The sequence below is a fragment of the Erpetoichthys calabaricus genome, chromosome 10 (genome assembly GCF_900747795.2).
Source record: "Erpetoichthys calabaricus chromosome 10, fErpCal1.3, whole genome shotgun sequence".
Taxonomy (NCBI): domain Eukaryota; kingdom Metazoa; phylum Chordata; class Cladistia; order Polypteriformes; family Polypteridae; genus Erpetoichthys; species Erpetoichthys calabaricus.
Window position 1 is genome coordinate 32,284,939 of NC_041403.2, and position 21,856 is coordinate 32,306,794.

Sequence of the window (21,856 nt, forward strand, 5' to 3'; positions counted from 1 at the left end):
TCCTCTTCTCTGCAAGCAGTTTAACAGTATGACAAACTGAAAGTCTAACTGGACCAGAGCTCATCTAGTGTTGAAAACCATTATGCTAAATCACTCTTTCAGAAATCAAAAGTGGCAATGAAATGATTTCAGAATTTATTTTCAAAATGACTATCTGAAAATACATCACTTAAAAACTACATTTACAATTGCAAAACAACACTTATATCAATGCTACTGTGATCTAATAGTGAAATCAAAATTACAGGGCATCTCAAATTCCCACTATAACATTTTGTGAAGCTTAATATGTAATAACCTGAAAATGATTTCTTATGTAATTTATGTGGCATAAAAAGAATCTGTAACCTTTCACCTAAAATAATATATTGTGGAGTTTAAACTGCATATATCATTGAAGAGACCAAATGAAAATGATAAACTGATTGAAAAATTTGCTGTGAGTAATAGTGTTCCCTCCTACATAAAAAAGCTCAGATGAGTCCTTGAATCTTGTCTTGTCTACAACATATACTTGCCCTGAGATAGTGAACTGGAACAAAACAGACATAGCCAAGATGACATCACTACCGCAGGCTCCATGATCTGTCATAAACATTTGGACTGGAGTCAACCTTAGAGATAAGAATGACTCCCTTTAGAGAACTGTATACTTGGGAGAAAATAGACAAGGAGGAATATTAAGACCTTATTTGAGAACTTAGGAAGTGCTTAATAATGGCATTTTAAAACATACAGAGATTTATTTTCCCTTTCATTGTAACTTCCCTACTAATTCTGCAAAACTCCACAGATATGTATTAATTTTAGTTTAACTGTTACTTAAGTAAATGAATATGTTAATTTGGCTGAATAATCATCATATTTCTTTCTTTCATTCTCCACATTAATGAATACATTTCTGGCTTATGACATATGACATTAACAGCAGACTACAGCACCACTAAAGTTAAATGTAAAAGTAAATTCATTTTGGCAACCTAAATGTTTATAATCTAGCAGCAGATATTTGCAACATCATGTTCTTAAACTTGCTTAATTCAATTCATGGGTTTAAGATGCTTTAGGCACAAGCCATTATTTGGGTTAGCTGTTTGTTTCCCAAATCCATTTCATTCACTCCTCATGGTTGGTTCTTCGCAACTTTTGGAGATAGATCAATACATTTCATATCATCCAACATTGCCTCCAATCACGTCTTCCTCAAACTTATTCACTCCACCTCCATTAAGGTGTACCTTGTCACCCAGTCATCATCTGCCTTTCACTCAATGTGCCCAAATCACCTTACTCTGTTTCTCTTCAGTGTAAGAGCTCTCTCCTCCACACCAAGCCTTTATCTTAACTCAGAGTGCTCATTCCACTCTTCACACATCCACTTGATCATTCTCATCTCTGTTATTCCCTGTTTTGCCTCATCTATTCCTTCTTCAGCTATGCCTCATACCCACAGAGCATAGTGAAGATAACTCCTCACACCACTGCATCTTTTATGCTTGAACTTCTGAGAACCTATGCTTTGGATTGACTTTCTTCCAATAGCAATAACACACATGCCACATGGCTGTGTACCTACCACTTTCAAACTTTTTCTCGTTTGGCACCCATCATCACCTTGGTAATTCCTACATTTACTTTAAGGCATTTCACTCTCTAGATTTCTATTACACCACCTTCTCCTTTAATTCTGATTCACTTTCTGCAATCAATATTAAATCATCTAAAAAAGAGGCCATAGCAATCCTTCACATACAGTAAGTCTCTGGTCAACACCTCCATCACTATCCCACTCACACATATACAAAGCTAATTTTGAACCACTAATAAGCTACAATAATTTTTTGGCATGTAGAAGGAAAACCAGAGAACTCAAAGAAAAAAACATACACAGAAACAAGAAGAATGTGCAAGCTTCACACAGACAGTGGCCTGTCATGTAATTCAAACCCAGGACACTGGATCCATGAATCAAAACGGCTAACCACTATACACCTGCTGTCATTTATTTCATGTTAATCATCATGAACTGCTGCATTTGGCTACAGTACAACTATAGTTCTGACATTCATTGTGTATTGCAGAACAATTTTAATAGTTAAAAATGTCAGTAATAGAAAAACACTTTTTCTTTCTAATTACTTACAGTGCTAAGCTTGCTTGAGGTAATAATGATGCGTCGTTCATGTAGCATACTTGCATAAAGTTGCAACATGTTGTTAATATCCACAGCAACAAAGTACTCTGTAAGATTTCTCTGCAAAAATATTTAAAACATATCAATTATTTACCTATCATTAAAAAAATATCAAATAGAAAACGTTAATATGTATCAATTAAATATTACGCTTCACCTTTTCAGTGATCATACAAATGGCTTATTAAACATACACTGTACATTTGTAAACTTACACTTTCTGGTATTGTTGGGAGTCCGTTTACTTCTGGTGCTATGAAAAATGAGTACTGCAAATAAGAAAAAAGGCATCAAATATAACTTCTCTGCGACAGTATTTTTGTTTTACCATTCTACACAGCACATTAAACTGCATTTTCAAAATTAACTCTCTTTTCAATTTTTACTTAAACATAAAAGACATTCAATTGAACAAATATAGCTTACTTGAAACCGACTGTTCAGTAATGTCGGAAAATGACAGTCCCACTGTACAGTTAACAGTGACTGTATATAGAACAGCTTTATCTTTGGATCAAAGTTAAAGGAATATTTCACTTCCTTTACGGGTTATAAGGTCATAAAAAATTATCTTATTTTATCTACTGTGTACCCCATATGGTTTCGATAAACAGCTGAGGAAAAAGGTTTCTCACTTTTCTGAAGAACAGAGATAAAGTTTCTGACACGATAAGCTTCAATAGGGACCAATGCTGAACATAAAGTAAACAACATCAAAACACCTCTGAAAAAAATCTCAATTTACTCTTGTCATATAATCGATATGCCAAATACCCAGCTTAATATTCACAATACCCAAAACATATGTGTTTCTGCTCAAATATTGCTAAACTAGCAAAATACCCGCGCTTCGCAGCGGAGAAGTAGTGTGTTAAAGAGGTTATGAAAAAAAAAGGAAACATTTTAAAAATAACGTAACATAGATAGATAGATAGATAGATAGATAGATAGATAGATAGATAGATAGATAGATAGATAGATAGATAGATAGATAGATAGATAGATAGATAGATAGATAGATAGATAGATAGATAGATAGATAGATAGATAGATAGATAGATAGATAGATAGATAGATGATTGTCAATGTAATTGTGTTGTCATTGTTATGAGTGTTGCTGTGTTTTATATATATAAAATACACACACACACATATAAACATATATACACATATATATACATATCTACATATATATATATATATACACATATACACATCCACATATCAACATATATATATACACATATATACACACACACACGCTTTATGGGTGATGATTGTTTTAGTCTTTTTATCTTTATTTTATTTTATTGTAGAATCAACTCCTATCTGCGCACAGCAGGGCAGCCGTGGGCGGATGCGTATGGTGTATTCACTCCATGTTATCGTGCATTGCGCTGTCAGTGGTATTTTGATAAAAGAATTTGAACAACATATAAGAAGCGTATAAATTATTAAACAGTAAAACATTAACATTTAAGAAGTAAAGTTACATTAAGTACTACTGCAGTGCCTTCGGGTATACCTCATTTTTTCTTTGCCCATTACATGCTTAAATGTATACATTTTTTGGTGCACCTACCCGAGAACACGCGACATATAACCGAGCGTGTGAGAAGCATGGATTTTAAACACGCGTTGAGTTCATCTGCTGGTCTCCCTCGTGGAATAACTGGTAATGTTTGACTAAAATCTACAGCGAGTAAAACGACATTACCTCCTATTTTTTTTTTTACGATCTCTGAGATCTTACTTTTTTCGGTTCAAGGCTTCATAAGCTCTTTTATGTTGTATGGTGTACTTATCCCAAACCATCATCTTTGAATGTTGCAAGACTTTCGCCTTGTATGTAGATCGGGGTAATTACATTCATTGCATTCCTAGTCTGAATCACAATGTGATTGTATGGGTGGTTACCTGGCACTGTAGGGTTGCCACCCGTCCTTTAAAATACGGAATCGTGCCGCGTTTGAGAATGAAATTGCGCGTCCCGTTTTGAATCAATACTGGACGTGATTTATCCCGTATTTTTTTTATCATTTTTTTTTTAAAGCAGCGTCTCATGCAAATCATCCCACACGCATTTTATGAAGATGCCTCCTTTCCTACTTTTGATTGGGTAATACTTGATGTCATTGTTAGTTTGATTGGTGTTTTTAACTGTCCAGTGAGGAGGGCGTGTCTTTTAAGTACAGTCTGCAAAGTGTTGGCACTGAGATGTGGCGTCAGCGCCATAGTTGAAGCCCCTAACGTTGCGGTCAGCAAGTCGGCTAACATCCGCCATGTGCCGTCTTTCAGTTGCGAGAAGCAGATCATAGAATGGTTGAAACTGTTGCCCCTAACGTTGCGCCACGGCGTGTGGTTCGTTTATACCTCGTGTCTTCTCATTAAACTTTTATCTCGCGAATATGTTATTGCAATCCGCAGCGGGAGCGTTTCTATAAACTTAATTGAAACTTACGTTTTACACCGTGCTTTGTTTCCGTTATGAACATGCTTGTATGCTTAACTCGCTCCGTTCTCAATTGTTTAATTAATTTTTTGCTCTTCGCTGTTTGCGGCTGTTCCTCCATTTCCCCCTACTTCGTTCTTTTATCTCGCGAATATGTTATTGCAATCCTTAACGGGAGCGTTTCAATAAACTGATTGAAAATAGTTTTGCATTTACCTTTTTAGTAAAAGGCGAGCTTTTAAGCCTGAGAAATCACCCCGTAAATGCACACGTTTAATTGGACATGTGTTAATATGTATGGTTACACAGTATTAAAAGACAGCGAACAACGTCAGTTACCTTTCTTCCCGCGTTTGATAAAAGGTGAGCTTTTAAGCCTGAGAAATCACCCCGTAAATGCACACGTTTAATCGCACATGTGTTAATATGTATGCTTACACAGTATTAAAAGACAGTCAAAAATTAACGTCATTTACCTTCGTTCCCGCGTGTGACTCGTGCTGTAAATGTCTTCCTTGTTTTTAGATCACGTGATTACGTAGGAGGCGTGATGACGCGATACGTGACTCCGCCTCCTCCATTACAGTGTATGGACAAAAAATATGTTCCAGTTATGACCATTACGCTTTGAATTTCGAAATGAAACCTGCCTAACTTTTGTAAGTATGCTGTAAGGAATGAGCCTGCCAAATTTCAGCCTTCCACCTACACGGGAAGTTGGAGAATTAGTGATGAGTGAGTCAGTGAGTCAGTCAGTCAGTCAGTGAGGGCTTTGCCTTTTATTATTATAGATAAACTATGTCGGTAAAATTGTTTTTTTTCCCCCCTTCTGGCAAGTCTACTCGCTTCATTACAGATCACCCTGTCACCTTCTGCTATTTCTGACACTTCTTTTAGAATCTTTCACTATTACATTTTTTCATTTCTTGCCATTTTCCATGCATACCTGATACTTCTAAAACTTAATTCGCTACAATTGGTAATGTTTCAGAAAACTTTCTTCTTAAACTATCCTCCTTAAACTTCAGACCTTCAACCTCATTATGTACTTATCTCATCTTGCTTATCTTTGGGTCTCTAACAAAACAACCTCTTTCAACCAAGTGATACTCTGATAATCCATCTTCTCCAGGAGTTATCTTTACATTTTTACTATACGTTGTTCAATTTTCCTCACCATAAAATTAGTCTACTCTACTACTCGCTGTACCAGATTCATACTGTATGTCACACACATTTTTTCTCCTTCTTAAATATGACGTTGCACAGTACTAGCTCTATCACATCACCAAATTCCAAAATCCTCTCATTCCCTACATTACTGGTACCAAAGATAAAGATCCTGGGGACAACACCATTACCATCAGCATTGGCTCCAAGTCCCCAGTCATTACAATCACCTCATTCTGAAGCATCAACTTGTTCCAGAAATCATCTTTCTCCTCAGTTGCTTTTACTAGCCTGAGAGCCATATGATAAAACTATATTCATCAGTTGTTTACTAACAGTTAAAAGCTACAATGCACTCAATCACTCGTACATCTACCATTTTGTTTGCCTATTTTTCAGATAGATGTTTTTCTTGTTTGTGAGATTTGATGTACAAGTACTGTCCAATCTTCACACCTTTGCCTTTCCATCTTGTCTCCTCTAGGTAGCACAAATGTTCTCTATTCTTTGTTCTTCATTTCCAGTACATTGCTCAATTTACCTGCCATATTCCTAATACAGTATATATGCAAATCTTTATACTTTCCCCTTCCCAATTCTTACAGCTTCTTTATGTCTCTCACCAACAAACAGTACCTCTCCACAGTGAATTCGATCTTGGACCAACATAAATTGGGTTCCCCTGGGTTCTAAAACATCTTTTTGACGTAGCAAGCAGTGGCCCTATGGAATACTATGGGCTATACTTTGCTCATACTTTGTAACTCTCCATTATGTATCTGATCATCAAGGGGGGGACCAAAAGCAGAACTTTAAGGTTGAATGGCTTCCATGATACTAAAAGACTTTAGTCACCCTTCACAATAGACAAGCGGGATGGTGACCTTTTTCTAAACACAGGTCACAGGGGTAAGTAGAGTAGCTTGAGTTATTATAGTGATCAATGTTTGAATTGCAAATGTATATAAAAGATAATAATTAAAATGGACATTAGGGTCCATTATAGTTAGCAACTCTTTAATTTGGCACTGTAGTGTAATCCTCTGGTTTTCATCTTAATGCTCCCAGAGGAAATACATAATTAAGAACTCTCTTAAAACAAAAATGTCTTAGCTATAAAAATGACAAAATGGGTATTGTACCAGTCTCCCACATTGCAGAGAAAATTGCTTAATTAATATGTAGAGCTACAATGAAATATCCTAAACAGGATTGAGAATGTATGTATTTACAGTATGTATGTATACTTCTCTTCATAAAGTCTACATACAGTATAAAAACACACCAGAGTTAATCCCTCCATTTTCTGAATCTGTTTTATCCATAACAGGTTCATAAGGAGCCTCCAGCACATGGCTGGAACCACCCTTAGGCATGAAACCAGTGCTATAGCTGGATACACATAATCGCCCACTCTTACTTCTGATGGCATAATATATACTTGAAAATTAACTTATTTATGAGATGTGGGAAGAAAGCTAGAGTACCTAAAGTAAAACCCACCATGTAGACACCAGTTAAAAAATCTAGGCCAGGATCTGTGACAATGAACGGGCATATATGAGTGAGTGTAGGTACTTGACAAGCGTTCCTTTCAATAGTTCCAATCAAGGCTGTTTGCTGCACAGTGCCCAATGTTGCTCAGATGACATGAATCTTGCAATTTTGAAATGGATTAAGCAGGTTTGAAAATGGATGAAGGAATAACAAAGACAGTACTTAAAACTATTATTAATTTAACAAGTACAATTACAAAAAAATGTAATAATTCATTAGGCCCAATGCAAAATGTTGATATCTAAACAATCTTTTAAGAAGGTGCGCTTCAAGTCCACATTTATCTAAGAAAATATTTTTGCTAAGCCGAAAGGTATGTGTTTAAAAAAATAAGTTTAAGAGATAAAAAGAAAGCCATTATTAGGCACTAAATGAAAGAAACAGAATATGTTACAATATGTAGAATAAATAAAAAAGAATCAACCAGATGCTAGAAGCAGGTGGACCAGAATCTACATATTAAGAAGACAGTTCATCCAAATTAGGCATGCATGATTATTGCTTGGCTAACATCTTTTACTTCTAGGACATCTTTCAATGACACACATGAAAAACATGTCAAATCCCTTATCCATCCATTTTTGAACCTGCTTATTCTACAAAAGGCTCTTGTAGCCACAGTTCATCCTGCTGCTACTGTTTCAAAGCAGGAAAAAACCTTATCTGAGATGCTAGTCTTTTGCTAGAAAAAAGCTTAGACATATACTAGGCTAATTTAAATGTCCCAAATATACTAACAGGCAAATCTTGAAACATACTCTGAGAAAACCTATCTGAACACAGGACAAATGTCCAAACATCATACAGAATTGTGAGGAGGAAGAGCTAACCACTTTGGTTCCTCTTTATACAGTATATACTGATGATGGAGGAGCTGGGTTAAGTGTATGTGTCTTGATAAAATGGCTCATGGTTAAAGAAAAACATAGGGGTTAGATTTTGTATTCTTGAAAATTATACTTTTTCTATTTTTTTCAGAATAAATATTACCTTGCAAAAATGTATTCTCAATTCAACAATAAAAACATGAATTATGGAAAGTGATTAATTGCTGCTGCACACAAAATGAGACAGACAGAAGAATGGATGGATATGAAAACAACATTTGCCTGTGCTTCACTCTCAAGGAACACATGCCTAAAATATGTACCAAAGTACAAAAAGTTCCAAATAATTTTTAACATTGCAAAGAAAACATGACTAAAAGTATATAACTTACTTCTGACACTTGACCTTCACAAATGAAGATGTTCTATGACAGATGCCTTTTGATCATTTTGACATTAACCTGGTTAGGAAGACTTATTTGAGTGAGCCAACTTTTACACATCATGTGGGCTGAACTTGATGAGATGACCTGCTCTTTGCAGATTTCAAGGCAGTTAAGAATTTTCTCCATGTGCAGATAAACTGATTTACTATGAAATGTTGGACTTGATATTCTTTATTTATTGGTTTGTATATGGTCCCAAGCACAAGGTCATCAAAAGACTTTCTTTGGTGAGTTTCAAAACCTTCTTAGATCTGGGCATTATGTATTACCAGTTATCTGAATGGCTAAGACTAAAATGTCTGATGCTCATGCAAGGCTGGGCTTATCAAACTATTTTCATTGTTGGCACTTCACTTAATTTTTCACATGCAATAATTCTTACTAAACAATTTCTTCCTATACAACATGCATCACTTCCTCTACATGTAAACAATTTGTTTATAATTATTTCTTTCAAGTCTTTAATTAAAATCTAACATTATGTAAAATTCACTTGACTGAACAAATAACACATTTATTTTATATTATAGTATACAAGAATACCAAACCACACCAGCAGTCTTGTTCCAGCAGGTACTGTACAAGTAGTAGCCATTTGCCTCCTTGACATCTATCTGCATAAAACAACACCCCATTTCAGCCCAAAATTAAAACCAGTGACAGGTGAAATAAAAAAAAATATTGATTATCTTTTTACAGTGGTATCTATCAAGACATGGGATGTATTAGGCAACATATACACAGTCAGCTCTTGAAGGTGATGTGTTGGAAACAGGAAAAATGGGCAAGCGTAAGGATCTGAGCAAATATGACAAGGGTAATTTTTGATGGCTAGATGACTGGATCACAGCATCTCTAAAATGGCAGCTCTTGTGGGGTGTTTTCAGTATGCAGTGGTTAGTAGCTACCAACAGTGGTCCAAGGAAGGACAATCACTGAACCAGTGACAGGGTCATGGGTGCCCAAGGATCATGGATGCATACAGGACACAAAGGCAAACCCGTCTGATCTATTCTCACAGAAAATCTACTGTAGTACAAACTTCTGCAAAACTTAATTTTGGCCACGAGAAAAAAGTATTAGAAAACACAATGCATTACATGGGGTAAGACCGGTCAGAACTGACCCCTGTCCACTGCTGTAAAGTAGTAGTAGTAGTTTATTTATATACCGCCCTTCACAGACAAAAGGTCACAGAGTGCTGAACAGCAAATACAGTACCAATACAACAGTTAAAACAAAACAAACAAAATCAATAAAAATATTAAATAAACAAACTGGAACTATTCAGCACTGATTAAAAGCCTGTTTAAAAAGAAATGTTTTGAGTTGTTTTTTAAAAGAATCAACAGACGCAGCTGCACGCAGACTATATGACAGGCTATTCCATAGTCTTGGTGCCACAGACTGAAAGGCACAATCCCCATGGATTTTTAGTTGAGTGTATGGGACAACTAGAAGGCCCTGTTGCCCAGATCTAAGAGTCTGACAAGCTGTATAGCATTGGAGCAGACTGGTTAGGTACTCAGGAGCTTGTCCATGCAAAGCTCTGAAAGTAAGTACCAAAACTGTAAAATTAATTCTACAAAACACTGGGAGCCAGTGCAGTGTGTGCAAAATGGGAGTGAGCGGGAGTTAGGAGCCTGGCAGCTGCATTTTGGACTTACTGAAGATGTGAGACAGAGGACTTGCTCAAACCCATAAAGACAGCATTACAATAATCAAGTTGTGAGGAAATAAAAGAATGAACAAGCATCTCCAATTCTGATTTTGAAACAGCATTTCTTGGTTTCGAAAGATTTCTTCAATGAAACAAACACGAGCGGCTGACTGATCTTGCATATTCATCGAGCGTCAGGGACTGGTCAAATGTAAACAATTACAATGGGCACATGAGCATCAGAACTGGACCATGGAGCAATGGAAGAAGGTGGAATGGTCTGATGAATTGCATTTTCTAATAGGTCATGTGGATGGCCAGATGAATGTGCATCGTTTGCCTAGGGAGGAGATAGCAGCAGGATGCACTAAAGAAAGAAGGCAAGCCGGTAGAGGAAGTGCAATGCTCTGGGTAATGTTCTGCTGGAAAAGTTTGGGTCCTGGCATTCATGTGGATGTTACATTGACACATGCCACCTACCTAAAGATTGCCGCAGACCATGTGAAACCCTTCATGGCAATGGTATTCTCTGATGGAAACGGCTTCTTTCAGCAGGATAATGCACCCTGCCACACTGCAAAAATTGTTCAGGAATGGTTTAAAGAACACGGAAAAGTGCTGAAGGTGTTTTCCTGGCCTAAAAATTCCCGAGATCTCAATCCACTTGAGCATTTATGGGATGTGCTGAAAAAACAAGTCCGATCTATCAAGATCCCGCCTCCCAACTTACAGGACTTAAAGGATCTGCTGCTAATGTCTTGGTGCCAAATACCATAGGACACCTTCTTGTGTTCTTGTGGTGTTCATGCCTCAATGTGTCAGAGCTGTTTTGGAGGCACAAGCAGGACCTTCACAATATTAGGCAGGTGGATTTTCTGTTGTGGCTTATCAGTGTAGAGTTCCAAGACCTACACTACCTGTGTACATCTCATTATAATCTTTTCCACTTAATTATTGTCTGTTCATAATGGAGAGATCTATTTGGGCATATCAAAATAAGGATATACATAGTAACATTGAATATTAAGATTAATTATGTATAAAAAGTTAAAATGTTTATTAGTAAAATTTTCAAGAAAGCTGCGATTAGCTAAAACAATTGTACAAAATGTTAAGTGTTATCAACAAATGTTTACAGGATTTTTACAGTTTCAAAGTAAGGAATTTTATTTTTTATGATTTACACATTTACAAATAAATGGATCAAATGCAGTGTGTTTATGCTATTCCCATTCAGTAGAACTTAAACATAACTGAAAAACAGAAAATAGCGAGGTTTATGTAAGTAATGCAGGACAATGTTAATAACTTGTGTTTATTATTTTTAAAAAACTAAGAAAGAGAAGATAGATTATTAAGAATTTCATTCAGTATGTAGAAAAACAGGGAAAAAATTATAAATGCTCTAGGCCCAGGATTAGTGATTCGTTCATTTTGTTTAATTCGTATCAGATTTTCTTTATAAACTCACCGACACCTGGCTTTGTTGCTCTGTCATAATTTGGCCAGTGGCAATACAAATTTGTTCATTCTTCCGAGTTTCCGAGGGGAAAAAAAAACAGGTTCATATTTGAAAGTGGCAAAAAGTATAAAAAGCAATGTAATAAACCAGCAGACTGAGGTTTTTACTAAGACACTTGAAATGCTTAGGTCAAAATGTTAAAGCAAAAGGTGAAAAAGAATGAAACTTAATTGCTGTTTTGTAATTTAATTTTAAGATACAAGTGACAACATTCATGTTATTCCATAGATATTCTGTATATTAAGAAGATGACTAACTTCTTGAAAGTGTTAAACTACACTTGCTGTATATTAGTTATTTTCATTTGCCAGGGATCTCCAACTTAAGGCTGATTATAAAACCTGGACATTCATAAATGACTTAGTGGTTTACAATTGCTCTATATGTAAGTAGAAATAGTTAAAGTTAAATGAGACAAAATAAACAATAAAACAGTGTTATGTGAACTTTAAAGCTGCATTTATAGTTTCCATAAATATGCAATACTCATACAGCGTTATGTAAGAATTGGGACATTAACCTTATAGTCTGCTCATTCATCCATATATCTACATGCAATATTTAACACTAGAATAACTGAAGCCTACAGAAATATTTGTAATGCCCGGCCACCTTAAATTCCCTCGCACCTCTTCATCAGCGTCTGTGTTTTGCAAATGTGTCAATCAGCACAAGTAGAAGGTAGCCTGCTCACTCATCCCCCACTGAGTCAGCTGAAGTCAAGTCAGATGTAAAATCCTTACAGCTGAAGTGTGTTTATCTAGGACTTAGGTGACTGGAATTGTATAAAGTAAATAACACATTGTTATTTGGAATTCATACATTTCATGTGTGTTCCGTGTCCACAACGATCTGTGTAAATGTAAGATGACAGGAAATGTGAGGCAAGAAATGTTGAACGAATAACTAAAACAGAAACTATATGGTACATAGTAATAATGACAAAATGCTGATGTGAAGTGTATAATATGTGAAGCCCAAATATTAAACAAACACTTTCAAAACAGGTATAACAAAACAAGTGCGATTTTATTCAAGAATATAACTGAAGCAGCTCACTACTCAAAATAGTAAATGCACGGAGGACCCAGGCTTGATTCCGCAACCTCCAGATTATGAGGCAGCCGTTCTTACCTCTGCACCAGCCTAGCTGATATGTATATGTTGTGTCGATTGATATTTGGGCTTTAGTTTTTACACATTGACAGCAACATATAAATTGAATAATTTCTTTTTCTTTGGTTATATTCTTTCTTTTGTGAAAGTGTTTATTTGATATTTGGACAGTCTTCACACATTATATACTTCATATTAGCATTTTGTCATTATTACTATAACATGAGAAATGTTTATGTTTTAGATATGTTCAAAATTTCTTGCCTCACATTTCCTGTTATCCACCATTTATTTACACAGATCATTGTAGACACAGAACACACATGAAATGTATGTATTCCAAACAACAATATATTATTTACTCTACACAATTCCAGACACCAAACTCCCATATAAAGTGACTTCTGCTCTGAGAATTTTGCGTCTGACTTGACTTCAGTTACCTCGGTTGGGGATGAGTGAGCAGGCTCTCTGCTACTTGTGCTGATTGACACATTTTCAAAACAAAGATGCTGATGAAGAGGTGTGAGGGAATTTAAGGTGTCCAGGAATTACAAATATTTTCATAGGCTTCAGTTATTCTAGTATTAATCCAGCTCCTGTGTAACAGCAGATGAACCATATAGTGCTTTTGTCGTGTACTAAAGTAACAAGGTATTGAGACAAAAAGATGAATATGATTGTTAACTAGCTCCAGTTAGTGGTTTCACATTACTCCAAATTTATCTTGGCTTTACTAGCTTCTGGTGGGAATTAGAATATTCTTCTTCATTTGGCTGCTCCCGTTAAGGATCGCCACAGTGTATCATCTTTTTCCATACCTTCCTGTTCTCTGCATTTTGCTCCGTTACACCCACCACCTTAATGTTCTCTCTCAGAACATCCATACACCATTCTCTTAGGCTTTCCTGTTTTCCTCTTACCTGGCAGCATCATCCTTAAATTCCTTCTCCCAATATACTTAGCATCTCTCCTCTGCACATGTCCAAAGCAACGCAATCTTGCTTCTGTGACTTTGTCTCCCACCCGTCCAACCTGGGATGACCCTCTAATGTACTCATTTCTAATCCTGTCCATCTTTGTCACAACCAATGTAAATCTTAACATGTTTAACTCTGCCACCTCTAGCTCTGTCTCCTGTTTTTTGTTCAGTGCCACTGTCTCCAACTCGTATAACTTAGCTGGTCTCACTACCGTCTTGTAGACCTTCCCTTCCACTCTTGCTGGTACCAGTCTGTTACAAATCACTCCTGACACTCTTCTCCACCCACTCCACCCTTCCTGCCCTCTCTTTTTCACCTCTTATCCACACTCCCCATTACTCTATACCACAGGTGTCAAACTCCAGGGGCCTCATGTATAAACGGCGCGTACGCACAGAAATGTTGCATACGAATGTTTCCACGCTCAAATCGCGATGTATAAAACCTAAACTTGGCGTAAAGCCACACACATTTCCACGGTAACTCATACCTTGGCGTACGCAATTTCTCCGCTCGGTTTTGCAGACTGGCGGCACCCAGCGTCAAAGCAGTGCTACTGTTCCTGTGTGGTCACCCTTTCTTAGACCCACGTTCCTGATGCGGCTTTATAAATACACTGAAATTAACTGCATATTTTTTATTAGTGTAATGCATCTGATTGTAATTAACCTGTAGCAATATAATGGTCCAGGGAATAGCCATAGTATTCCAAATACCATAACTACTTTAGCGTTGTTACTCTCACTGCATCTTCTTCTTCTTTCAGCTGCTCCCGTTAAGGGTTGCCACAGCAGATCATCTTTTTCCATATTACTCTCACTGCACCACTCGGAGTATTTATAACACTGTATCTGAGTGGGGAATCACAGCAGCAATTGATCGGAAAGAGAATTATCGGTATACAGTTTCAAGTACACACTACCTCAACCACGGCAAAAAGCGTCAAAAGCCTTTCCTGTACGGACCTCGCGTTTCAGAAACAGTTTCATCCCAAGAACTATAAACGCACCCAATCAGTCCATCAAGTGCTCCTTGTAGAACTGTTTGTACTTATAAGTACAATGTCCTCACTGTAAACTTACACTAGTTATAATATTGCACAACCTGCGCCACTTTATAAAGCGCGTATGATGACAATATCATTTTTAAGATGAAATGCAGCAAAATATGTTGCTTATAGTATACAGATAAAACTTTAACTTCATTTAAATAATCTGTATTGTTAATAATTAAACATGTGAGGACACGGTGCCGCAGCGCTAGCTAGTTCACGGATAGCTCCTACCTTGTGCTGTATTATTGCTGGTGCTGACGTGACACTGGAAGGATAGACGAATAGAATAATTAAACATGTACTACGAAGATATTTCAATGTTCCTTAAAAGTTTTGAAGAATCGGCGTTCTAAGCTTACAGATGGCTTAACGTCTATTACAGAGCTGATTGTGTGGCGATTGGGTATTTGGAGAAAGAAAAGGAAGGACAGGAATTGGAGGTTAGTACGTTTGAAAGAGACAGTACTTCTGTAATAAATTATTTCATCGAAGGTCGCACATGGCGCAGCAAGCCTCTTGCGTGAGATATGAACAATCACTGCACCACCGTATTCCCATGTTTAATAACATGCTTTCATTCCTATCATCATGAAAATGATATCACGTATACATCTCAGTATTTTAATTATTCAGAGAGCTGTAATATCACGAATGTAATGGATTCTGTGTCCTGTCGGAGAAAGAGAAAGAACAGAAGCACGTAGTGCTTCACACACATAGAGCACATAGAAGATCAAATACAGAACAAAGCATTTAACGTGCTGCTTGAGAAACTAGTAAAATAAACGATTTTAAGATGAAGTTTATGATGTTCTACTTTAATGTCAAAATAAACTACGTGATTAAAGTGGAAATTTCGAGATTAAAGTTGACATTTCGTGCTTTTTTTCCCACTGTGTGCCTATTTTTTTTTTTTGTCTGTTCCCTAATAAGCTTTCATATGACACTAAGACGGTGGGCTACGACTTGCCTTTTCACGGCGACTTTGATATGTGATTTCTTTTTTATTTCGGGCACTGTGCGACTTTGTGAACTTGATCTTTCGAGTTTCTCCAACACTCTGTCACTCGATCAACTTTCTTTTGTTGATTATACCACTGTTTAAACCAACAAATAGTACGTTTTTCCTTTGTCTCCACTTGGTATTCGCTGAAATTCTTATATTTTCCCCTGTGCTTTTCCCATTGTCTTTTCACAGAAGGCTATTTATATTGATTTGCATATTCAAAGAGGCGTAATTCTGGGAGGAGTTGGGGTGGGACAGAAGGCGCATGCACGTGCGTTACTTTTCACGCTGATCGGGATTTATGTAGTGGAAGAACGTGAAATTTTGCGTGCGCACAGATTCCTGCATCTGGATTTTTCTGTGCGTACGCACAATCCCGCTTTTGTGCTTACGCCATGTTATAGTGTGAGTTCTACGCACGGCGTAATACATGAGGCCCCAGGCCTGGAGGGCCGCAGTGGCTGCAGGTTTTCTATCTAATCCTTTTCCTAATCAGTGACCAGTTTTCACTGCTAATTCACTTATTTCCCCTTTATTTTAACAGCCATGTTAGGATTCAGTCCTCTGAATTGATTTGTTTCCTCACTAAATGACAGCCAAACAGAAATGAGATGTGAAACGAGCCAACAGATGACTAGCTTAAACTTGGGCTTCAAACTCCAACCAGTTTCTTAATGAGAAGCCGATGCTTGCTGTTAATTAAACCCGTTATTTAATTACACGGCTTGTTGCTGCTCTCGTTCTACAACAGCAGACATTTCCAAAACTGTTGATTTTTTTGTTTTTTATAAGAACATTGTCAAAGTGTTTTGATGAGTTGAGAGATCAACCTTACTGAAACCATCACCTTTCTTTATTTTCTGATATTGTGTGATGTGGCGGCTTGTTTTGTGTCTCATTATGGTTTGGCTTTTAATTAAGAAAAAAGAAACAACTAAAGGGGCAGAGTCGAGTTAATTAAGAGAAGTAATTAGCAGCAAAAATTGGTCATTAATTAAGAAAATGGTTAGAATGAAAACCCGCAGCCACTGCGGCCCTCCAGGACTGGAGTTCGACACCCCTGCTCTATACTGTTGATCCCAAGTATTTAAATTCACCCACTTCACCAACACTACTCCCTGCATCCTCACCATTCCTCTAAGCGCCCTCTCATTCACACACATATAATTCTGTCATGTTTCTATTGACCTTTATTCCTCTCCTCTCTACAGCATATCTCCACCTCTCCAGGGTCTCCTCGACCAGCTCCCTACTCTCACTACAGATCACAATGTCATCTGCAAACATTATACTCCATGGGGACTCCTGCCTAATGTCGTCTGTCAATCTGTCCAAATAAGAAAAGGTTCAGAGAATGTATCTGTCACCCCTACCGCAGACCTCACCACTGTCACACTTCTCTCATACATATCCTGTATCACTCACCAGACATCATTATACAATACCACAACTCCTCTCTAGGAACCATGTTATATGCCTTCTCTAGGTCCACAAAGACACAATGCAATTCCTTCTGGCTTTCTCTATACTTGTCTATCAACACCCTCAGAGCAAACATCACATCTGTAGTGCTCTTTCCCAACATGAAACAATACTGCTGCTCACTAATCATCACCTCTGTTCTTAACCTAGCTTCCTCTTCTCTTTCCCATAACTTCACACTGTGGCTCATCAATTTTATCCCTCTGTAGTTACTACAGTTCTGTGTATCTCACATATTCCTAAAAATCAGTATCAGTACACTTCTTCTCCACTCCTCAGGCATCCTCTCATTAAACAATCATTTTAAAAATTCCACTGCCATCTCTCCTAAACACCTCCATGCTTCCAGAGATATGTCATCTGGACCAACTGCCTTCCCAATCTTCATCCTTTTCATTGCTGTCCTTACTTCTTCCTTGTTAATCCAGTTGTCCTCCTGGCCTCAACAGCATACACTGAAATAGTTTGTATCTAAAATGTTATATGGCTAGGAGTATAATCAGCAGCTCCAAGCCTGAGGTGGGAGTCCTCTACCGTGAACCTGAGGTGGCTTGTTCTCTTCAGGTAAGGGGTGACCACATGACACAAGTGGCTGTTGCCCTCGACTTCAGTCACCAACTTTGGGTAATGTACTCACATTCTCTTCTTTTGATCAAAGGGCCAAAGTGAGGCCTCTGTGCAGAAATTCTGGGCTCATTCTTGGTGACAGTGTGAGAAGCTCAGCAATAGTGGAGAGCCTTTAAGCAGAATTTCTGTTTCTTCACATTGAGAGGATCCAGCTGAAGTAGTTTGGATATTTAGCCTTTGGCCTTCCCATGGGAGGAATACAAGGCTTGGCTTACTGAGATTTCTTAGCTGCTAAATACATTTCTTAGTTGACAGGATCAAGAAATTCTCCAAGTGGTATTGGAAGACATTGCTGTAGACTTGAATACCTGGGTAACAAAGTTCAGCATGATGCCAGCACAACTCTCATTATGATAAATTTAAAATAATGATGACAAATATTTTGTAAAATTCTAATTGTGTATCAAAAACTGTGGACACAACTGAACACTGATCAAACCGTAACAAAAACATTAACATTCGCCATTTCCTTTCTTACTTACAGAGCTAACATTGCTTGGCTTATTTACACTCCAGTTCATAGTAAATTAAAGGGTACTCTTGCAACTTACCATATGAGAAACTATTGGAAGAACAATAGTTGGTCATATTAATCATTTGCTTCTTAATGTCAGCAAAAAATGGCAATTACGTGATGCAACAGCTGGGTGGAGAACAAGCACCGTGCAGTATTTTGCAGAGTCTTAAGAGTGCTTGCATTAGATGCATACAGTATGTGTCACATTAGGATTACTGGTCACTATCAGTGGCAGCCCACTGAAAACATTGACTTTTGAGGATCTTATAAGACAGGCATGCTCTTTTACATATTTCTACAGCTGGATCATGAAACAAGTTGTTCTTTTTATTTTGTAGACTTTAGGCAAAACATTAGAAGTCACAATACTGGGATCAAAGGCGCCACCTGGTGGATTTTCAATGATGTTTTTGTTTTTCTTAATACAGTAATCCCTCGCTACTTCGCGGTTCACTTTTCGCGGATTCACGACTTCGCGGGTTTTTAAATACAAGTGATTGCCCGCCTATCGCGGAAGTTATGTTCCAGACCCATCAGCAACAGGAGAAAATCCGCGATATAGAAAGACCATATAAATAAACATTTTTATAGTTCAAGCCTTAAAATACCCATCCCACATGCTTTAAACACATGTAAACTTAAAAAACACACTTTGTTAACACATATGATATGTGGATGTCGGGCTAAGGATATGAGTAACATCTCACTATTATAAAACATTTTAACTTCATGCAAGACAAGACAGTGACACAAGACAGTGAGACAGGAAAATAGGTGCTCTACAGGCTTTTAAATCATTGACACGCACAGCGACAAGCAGCACAAAGCCAGCACAAAGTCCACTTCTCCTTAGCGTTCATTCAGCTCCACACCCCCTTGACAATGCGAAGTGGCAGGAGCGTACTGCGCCTCCGGGGAGGGGGGTTTGAGCAAACGTGCGTTCAGCCCTCACACCCCCCCACTCCTCCTCCTCCTTCCGAACGGGCAGAGCGACAAGCAGGCATTTTGGCAGAAGCAGCACAAAGTCCATTTCTGCTCAGCGTGAGTTCAGCTGCCCCCCTTCACAAAGCGAGTGCAGACACATCGACGTCTGATCGCTGCGTGAAGTGTGCAGTGTTGGTCTGCGGTGTTTAAGAATGTAGAAAGTGTTTAAGAGCATAGGAAGTGTTTATAAGAGTGTGGGAAAGGTTAACAAGAGATTGAGAAAGGTTTATAAGAGTGTGGGAAGGGTTTATAAAGCTTAAAATATGTATAAATAATAAAATAAATATAGGTCGCTACTTCGCGGATTTTCACCTATCGCGGGGGGCTCTGGAACGTAACCCCCGCGATAGGTGAGGGATGACTGTACGCTAATCTGAACTGGTTTTTAGTGGCCAGCACCTAAGATACTGGTCACTGTCTGTGTTTTAGAGTTCAGCCAATACTTTTTTCTGTAAATGTAAAACCTCAAGTAACACAAAACGGTCAATTTTGTCTTAAATTTGGCATTTCGATAAAACAGATTTGAAAAAAAAAATTTATGACTTTCTCCATTCAACAAAAAATTGTTTAGAATTTCAAAAATATTTCAGAATATTCACATCAAACACAAGAATGGGAAAAAATGTGATCTCATGATTTAGACTGTGTCATGATTGTTGGCAGACAGGCTATTTTGAGTATCTCTGTAACTGCTGAACTCCTTGAATTTTCACACACAGTAGTCACTAGACTTTACTCAGAATGGTATGAAAAATTAAAAAAAAAAATATCAGTAAGTGACAATTCTGTGGACAGAAATGCCTTGTTGATGAGAAAACTTAAGAGGAGAACAACCAGACTCGTATGAGCTGATAGGCTACAGTAACTCAAATAAATACCGTGTACATCCATTGAGAGCAGAAAAGCCTCCTAGACTGCACAATACGTCAAACCTTAATACGGAAGGGCTGAACAGCAGAAGACTATGTCAGGTCCTACTCCTGTTAGACAAGAACAGAGAGGTGAGGCTGCAGTGGGCACAGGTTCACCAAAATTGCACAGCTGAAGACTAGAAAACTGTCACCAGGTCTGACAAATCTCAAATATTTCTGAGGCATACAGGTGACAGGGTCAGAATATGGAATCAAAAGCATGAAGCCATGTACACAGCCTGCCATTGTGTCTACAGTTCAGACTGGTGGTAAAAGAGTAATGGTTTGGAGAATGTTTTCTTGGCACACTCTGGGCCTGTTAATACCAATCAATCACTGTTTGAATGCCACAGTTTATTTGAGTATTGCTGCTGACCATGTCCATCCATTCATGGCCACAATTTATTCTTCTTCTAATGGCTACTTCCAGCATGGCAGTGCACCATGTAACAAAACAAAAAATCATCTCACACTGGTTTAATTAACACAACAACTTCAGCGTCCTTCCCAGTCACCAGGGGCCTTATGTATAAACGGTGCATATGCAAGAAATGTTGCGTAAGAATGTTTCCACGTTCAAATCGTGATGTATAAAACCTAAACTTGGCATAAAGCCACGCACATTTCCACGGTAGCTCATACCCTGTAATACGCAAGTTCTCCGCTCGGTTTTGCAGACTGGCGGCACCCAGCGTCAAAGCAGTGCTACTGTTCCTGTGTGGTTTATCATTCTTTTTCAGATCCACGTCCCTGACGCGGTTTATAAATACACTGAAATTAACCGCATATTGTTTATTAGTTTAATGCATCTGATTGTAATTAACCAGTATATAATATAATGGTCCACGGAATGGTCAAACTATTCCAAAAACCATAACTGCTTTAACGTTGTTACTCTCACTGCACCTTCTTCTTCTTCTTTCAGCTGCTCCCGTTAGGGGTTGCCACAGCGGATCATCTTTTTCCATATTACTCTCACTGCATCACTTGGAGTATTTATATCACTGTATCTGAGTGTGACTCACAGATCTACAGTGATTGGAAAGAGAATTATCGGTATACAGCATCAAGCACTCGCTGCCTTAGCCATTCGCTATTTGAACTGCTCACATCCGACCAACGCTTCAGAGCCTTTCCTGTTCGGACCTCGCGGACTTGCAAGTTACCGTGAGGTAATTGTACTTATGATACAGTTATAATATTGCACAACCTGTGCCACTTTATAAAGTGCGTATTTACATATAATGACGATATCATTTTTAAGATGAAATGCAGCAAAATATGTTTATTATATTATACAGATAAAACTTTAACTACACGGTGCCGCAGCGCTAGCGAGCTTGAGCTT

General features: G+C 37.8%; 1 protein-coding gene across 2 annotated transcripts in view; it reads right to left on the reverse strand.

Annotated features, from left to right (window-relative positions):
* dennd1b (DENN/MADD domain containing 1B) overlaps positions 1–21,856 on the reverse strand; it is a 385,932-nt gene that overhangs the window by 138,497 nt on the left and 225,579 nt on the right. Inside the window, exons 8-10 of one of the 2 annotated variants that reach the window (XM_028811040.2) lie at positions 11,778–11,837; positions 2,410–2,463; positions 2,144–2,254 (exon numbers count right to left, since the gene is read on the reverse strand). In XM_028811040.2, coding sequence (XP_028666873.1) covers positions 2,144–2,254; positions 2,410–2,463; positions 11,778–11,837 — 225 coding nt within the window. The remainder of the gene's footprint in view (positions 1–2,143; positions 2,255–2,409; positions 2,464–11,777; positions 11,838–21,856) is intronic. The other variant, XM_028811041.2, reaches the window with a different exon arrangement.